Source organism: Sparus aurata, chromosome 5 (genome assembly GCF_900880675.1).
Source record: "Sparus aurata chromosome 5, fSpaAur1.1, whole genome shotgun sequence".
Taxonomy (NCBI): domain Eukaryota; kingdom Metazoa; phylum Chordata; class Actinopteri; order Spariformes; family Sparidae; genus Sparus; species Sparus aurata.
Window position 1 is genome coordinate 7348447 of NC_044191.1, and position 6632 is coordinate 7355078.

General features: G+C 42.6%; 1 protein-coding gene across 1 annotated transcript in view; it reads left to right on the forward strand.

Moving 5' to 3' along the window:
• The window catches only part of LOC115581455 (transmembrane protein 132D), a 37839-nt gene that overhangs the window by 28658 nt on the left and 2549 nt on the right, over window positions 1–6632 (forward strand). The window contains exons 5-8 of the mRNA XM_030416533.1: window positions 1298–1441; window positions 4360–4565; window positions 4834–5098; window positions 6386–6577. Coding sequence (XP_030272393.1) covers window positions 1298–1441; window positions 4360–4565; window positions 4834–5098; window positions 6386–6577 — 807 coding nt within the window. The remainder of the gene's footprint in view (window positions 1–1297; window positions 1442–4359; window positions 4566–4833; window positions 5099–6385; window positions 6578–6632) is intronic.

A 6632-nucleotide genomic window follows, 5' to 3' on the forward strand; every position in this document is an offset into this window, starting at 1 on the left:
CGTTTCTCTGTTGACCCCAAGAGAGTGAGAGATTGGCGAAAAAATCAAACTGAGCTTTAGCGTCTGTCCGAGGAAGACAGCAAGGACCAGGCTGCCTGGTGGAGGGAGGAAGAAGGCTAGCGAGGAGCTTGAGATAAACGTGCGGGGATGGGTTATCAGCAAACGGGCACGCCACAAGAGAGTGTCCCGCAAAATGATCAGGGCGATGGCGAAACAAATGTACGAGTGAAAGCAGAGATGAGGAGTTTGCCGCGAGTGCTGGTTGGCGGAATCATTTCCTCCGCCGCAAGACAACTATTGCCCAGAAGGATGCCAGAGAATTCACAGAGAAGCTGGCGAAGTTTGTGACATTTTCATCCCGGATTTTTGAGAGGAAGGAATTAAACGCCAATCCCAAATTGCCGCCTGGTCACAAATAAATGCCTGGTCTGTTAAAGTGACTGAAACAAATAAACACCCCGGCTCTTATTTGGTAATTTACGGTAACTTACACTTTGACTTCTATAGAAGTCTCTTATGTCTCCTTTTTTTTAGACATTCTGGCTGCGCCTAATTACCAAACACACATACACACACGCAATCACGCACGCACATGGACACCGATTCAAACGTTAATGTAAATAAAACCTCTGATATTACAATCCTTCCAGCGGACGTGACCCAGGCAGAACAAACGCCCAACTTACAGTGGCAGATTAATAAGGACTCCTGGGCAACTAGCAGACCGGTGTGCAAGCAAGGTAGAGTGACAGTGGGGACGGCCAATCACACAAGAAATGGCAGAGCCAATCGAGGAGCTTGTGGGCGGCCTAAACTAATGGAAACAGGCTTCGGCTCGAGCGGCTGTTTTCCGCTTGGTCCTAGTGCTTGACCGGTCTCTGTTTACTGTAGCGTAACATTGTTTTTGGACGGTAAAAAGTGCAGGGGACCAAAACAGCCTTTTGAAAAAGTGCAGGGGACATGTAGGCCCCCAACCCCCCCCCACCCCCCCCCCCCCCCCCAATTTACGTCCGTGGGACTAAATAAACACGTTTCTGCACTGGAGAGGGCCTAGATCAAGCCCCTCTGAGGCATTTGCACCTCTCCATCACATCTGTTGTTGCTCATATCTATATTGATCTGTATTATTTGTATGTGTGTAAACCAATATAAACAAATAAACAAACATTTTAGACAGGCATAAAACTCAATAGCGCCCCCACAGATGGCGCTGAGGGCTGAATGTCGAAAATGTCAAATTAAAAGAGATTTACTGTATGTGTGATTCTATTATATGGAATTATTTTCCTCTCTGCAGGACACAGAGATCCTGAATACAGCTATCCTGACTGGAAAGAAGGTGGTAATGCCTGTGAGGACAGTAGCTGTGGAAGAAGACGGAGTAATAACTGATGTGTCTGACTACACTGACTGTAGCTCCACTGATGAAGATGTTCTCAAGGTAGGATTTAGTTTTGCTAAATGTTCCATGCTTTCACATACTATAGAGGAAATAAGTGACCTCTAGCCTGAAATAACATCCTCATAAGTTTCTACACATGTTTTACACATTATGAGTGCAATAATTTTATTGTAGCATTAATGCTTCATAAAAGCTCTTTTCTAATGAGGACACATTGACAATAAAAAGGCTCTTCATTCAACCTTCAATTTTGCTGTGGAGGAGTCATGTAAAAAATATCTCATCACTACATGTACAGTAAATGGTAATACGAGAACAGAGGATGATTCTAGCTGCAATAGATGGAGAAATGTGAGATGTCTGTGTCTTGTCCCGCCCTTTACAGTAAGTGGCATGGGGGCAATTTGTGGTGACTGTAAAACAAAACAAAAAAAAAAAGGCTCCATGGGGGCAAGGTCAGTTTCATGTTTGATAGTAAGGACAGGTGCAGACAAATAAGTCGTGCCAAAGTCACCTCTGCTCTCTGCCTCTTTTCCACACGGTATAACAAACTATTAGCTGGGATCCAACAACATCACCCATCAATCACCCCGAACAACGAACAGCCACTGGGCTGAATCGCTCACCACAGATGACCTCACAGTCTGCCACAGTGCTCCCATCCGGTGACTTGTCCCTTTTATCCCGCAGACCTGAGCACGGCTGACTGCCAAAAGCCGGCTTTGTTTACTGATGAAATTGAAAGTCGGGTCCCTGGACCCTAAGGTCAGAGGCTGTGAATGTATTTACTCAAGGGTAAAAAGTGGGATTGTAAGCAAAGAATAAACACATAACACGCAGTAAACTCCAGACCGTAATAAGGTTTCTGGTCAAATTCATCCCCAAGCAGATTTAGCAAACAACACGTCTCGCCTAATAATATTCTGTTCAGAGTGTCTCTCTCTGAGGAGATCCACAGCACAGTGTATACAGTAAATGCACATGTATTAAAGTGCAGCTGGGTGTCAGTTAGAAGAAAAGCAGGATTACATGAGGATGTCAAGAGGCCGGGTATGGCCTAAATAATTCTTTTCCACTCTGTAATGTAGCCGTCTTTGTTGTTGTCCTAAGCCTACTGTAGCTCACAGTGTATTTGCTGACCAGCGAGCAGCTTCAGTCACAAATATTCCCTTTAATCTTCTTAGTCTAACAGCTTGACTCAGATTTTTTTTTTCTCTTCTGGTGTGCCTGAAGAGTATCAAATCTGCTAGTGATAGATGAGAAAGAATTTATGTAGAATGGATCGCTCATGTGACAAAACAAAAGCAAAACAACCTCTAATCTGAAGTGATGGAGAGGTTTTTTTTAAAATATGCATGAATTATGGAGAGACTTAAAATGTGCACAGACATTCTCTTAGTCAGTTTGGGATTGAAGGATTGGCACTTGAACATTTTAAGCAGAGACATATTGCGCATTGGATGTCTACATGGTTGATTAATCAGGACGCTTTATGACATGGTAGAGCAATTTGACTAACTGATTTACATCAAGTCTGAACTCAGTGTAATTCCTGAACTTAATTCGCCCCTTTGAAAAGATATGTTACAGTAATTCTGCATAATCATTAGAACTTATTTAACTTGGGTTATTTGCACAAGGAAAGTAGTCACAGTTGTGTCAGTGACACATGCATTTCAGCCTTTTTAAATTACTGCCAGTCTTTAATACTGTGCTCAAAGATGAAAGTCAAATCCGATTTTAATAAATATTTACTTTGAAACCAAAAACATTGAGGGATATTCTTGGCTGCAGAATGAGACCGACTAGGATGAGTGGGCGGTTGCCACATTAAAGTGGCATTCCCTTTCAACTGATGCTTCACAATATTATTTGCGCATTGCTCACAGAAGTTCAGTGTAGCTCTTGGAAGATGCTTGTCTGAAAAAGAAAGAGCTCAGTGTCTTAGATCATGGATGACTGGTTGACTGCCTCCACACCCAATTAAAACCATGAGCACTCCAGAGGACTTCAACAAAGTCGGTTCTTGTCTATTGTTCCATGCTTGCATTAGATATTTTCCATAACAATTGTTCAAGGGCTTTCAGCGCCACATATTTAAACGTAAATCTGCTCTTTGGATATAAATCAAGCATAGGATTACTCTCAGAGAATAGGTCAGTCAGAGCATCTCAGTTAGCAGTGAGGATGACACACAGTGATGTGGCCATTCTAAGGCTTAAGCTCTGGTCATGGGTTCAGGATGACTGACGCTCAGATGCAATGATGACACAATATCCTCTCAAAAATAGCATATCCCTGTGACAGCACATCCTCTTGCTACTTGCCACTGCCCCCCCCCTCCACTCCCCTGTGCACTTCCAGAAGCTGGTGACAGAATTTCAATGCTGTGTTAATTATCTAATTTGTTTAAAGCAGTGGTTGTTGAGAGAACCCAGAAAAAAACCTCTTGACTCGTGTCTCAAAATATCCATGAGATCTTTGAGCAGTCGCCCAAACTTGCCAAGGTCACTTTTGAAATTACACAGTAATGAATGCACTTGGCTGTGAAGGACTGATGTTCGGCGCAGCACCACATGATATTTTGATTAACATAAAATTGCAGTGCTGCCTCTTCCTAACGCTTCGGACTGGTGATCATCGCAGTGGTTTATTACAGCAAGCTGACATTACTATGGTAACGCATGCAGTGCAAAACTGCCGCAAGGCCATTTGTTGCTGTAAGAATGGCCTATTTGTTAAAATAGTGACTTTTATGAGAATATTTGATTATTTTTTGTCATTGGTGAGATGACTAACATCTCCCTCATTGACTACCGTCTCATTCAGAGTTTGATATAGATTGTTTACTTGAACGTACTTACGCAAAATCTTTGATATTATCAGGGAAATTAAAATGATAATATATTCATGTTGTGATGGATTGTTCCCTTTATATATTATTTCCTCCTAACCAGGTGTCGGACAGGTGCGACTATGTTTTTGTGAATGGCAAAGAGACGAGGGGCAAGGTGAAGATGATGGTAAACTTTACCTACAGCTACCTGAGTGCTCAGCTTGAACTGAACGTTTGGATGCCCCGACTTCCCCTCCAGATTGAGGTGTCAGACACAGAGCTGAGCCAGATCAAAAGCTGGAGGGTCCCCATACTGACCTCGAAAAGGTGGGACACACAACAACCAATTTACATAAAAACTACTTTTATTTGTTTTCCAGATGAGATTTCTAGAAGCATCTTTTAGCTCACACAAATCCAAATCATATCTCTCCAAGGGTTTAGGGTTTTGATTCCATTACATAATGTGCTGCAATATCTCAATGTGATCCAATCAAGCAAAGAGATGGGCTTGAGTGATTGGAGTCTAGTTGCTCAAAGCATTTAATGTGTGACAGGTGTGACCCACACGTGTGTTTCTGTGCTCATGTCCCAGAGCTGGCTGGAACAGTGAGGAAGACGACAAGAAGGGGAAGGGCTGCATGCTCCAGTTTCAGCATGCCATGGTGCGGGTGCTGACTCACTTTATGGCAGAGCAGGAAGATCCTCGGGATCCTAAGGTCTACTTCCTGGGCTCGGATTGGCAGGTGGATGTCACAAAGCTTGTTCGATACTTCATGAAGGTGGAGGACACTCGAGTGGCAAGGCTGCAGGCAGGAAGGGTGCTGTCAGGGCGAGACCTCGGGACCACCAGCATCCAGGTATTAAACTGAAATAAAGTTAAGGTTGGCCTCGGCAGCCTGTGACCAACACCACAGCAAGAAGTAAATGGTCTTTTGTCTTTTTGTCTGATCAAAGAGTACAGAAAAGTTGGGTTTAAATTTTATAGAGCTCAGCAGTGATCATCCCAAATTGTCCCGGTCCAAAGGACTGATGGAAAGTCAGGTGAAGTTTTATATTCCACAAAACATCTCTGGAGCTTCATAGTAAAACAGTGTTGCCAAAGTCCTTCTACGCAACTGATATAATGGGGGAAAAATGGGTCCATACAGCTCATCCAGCATAATCCAAGTCTCCCAAAGAGATCCCAAATTGATATGACAAGACTTCACTTGGATCTCGGGGCTTCTGGAGACTTGAACTTTAAAACAAATCCCCACCTACTTCAGTTGTTGAGGAGAATGCTACAACGCTATTTAGCTACGAAGCTCCAGAAATGTTTTGTGGGCTACTAAACTTCACCTTACTCTCCGTCAGCATGGAGGTCAGGTTAGTAGATAATGACTGAATATCATCAATGTTTGTGTGAACTTATCCTTAAACCTCGTCAATCAACTACAAGATGAATATTAACCATAAAGATTTTACTCAGAGATAAAAAATCTAAAATCTAAAATCCAAAATCTAAGAAAATAAATAAAAATGAATGTAAAACAGAAAGAGGGCAAAGGCATATTATTTATGAATGATTCTTTTCCCACAGCTTCCAACTCACAAAAACTCATACAGGGTCTGATTTGCAGTGATTTTTACCTCTTTGGACACTTTTCCTCATCTCTAAAAAAGTGCAGCATGTCGAGAGGGAAATCATGGTCGCTCTGTGGTAAATGTAACTTAAACAATCCAATTGTGGTAGCATTAACTTGCTAACCACCAGGACTTTCACAGGCTTGGTAAAAACGTCCATGGTAACAGTGAGTTTGACCGATTAGAGACGTTGCTGTTACACTTTAGGATTTGTGGGACCTTACTTTGTGGGTAGTGTGTTAGTATCATATGGACTTGCAGCCTCAACAGGAGCATATATCATTGTTTCACAATCTTAGAGCTAGTGGTAAGTCTATCTCAGATGGTTAAGACATTATGGCTGATAATGATCATCCTCGACTTGAGATATAGATGGGATATTCATTTTCAGAACCTCACTGTTCAGTTCTACTCGGACCCAAGTTCAACTTTAAACAGGGGCAACTGAACGGCTCCTGGTAAGGCCATATAGTCTGCAGTACCCTCATTAATATACTGTATCTGATATTGTTCTGTGACAGGTGTTTTCTCCACTGTCTGACACAATCTTGGGAAAAACAACCATCACAGTTGTGGATGACAAAGTGACTATTTCAGAGTTGGGGATCCAAGTGGTTACAGGCCTCTCCATGACTTTACAGCTAAGCACTGGAAGCAACAGGGCCATCCTAGCTACCACGACCGCACAGGAGGTCCTACAGAGCCCCAAACAGGTAACAGTCCTAATCCACCTAAATGTCTCAGAGATTAACTGTTGATTAAAAGAAC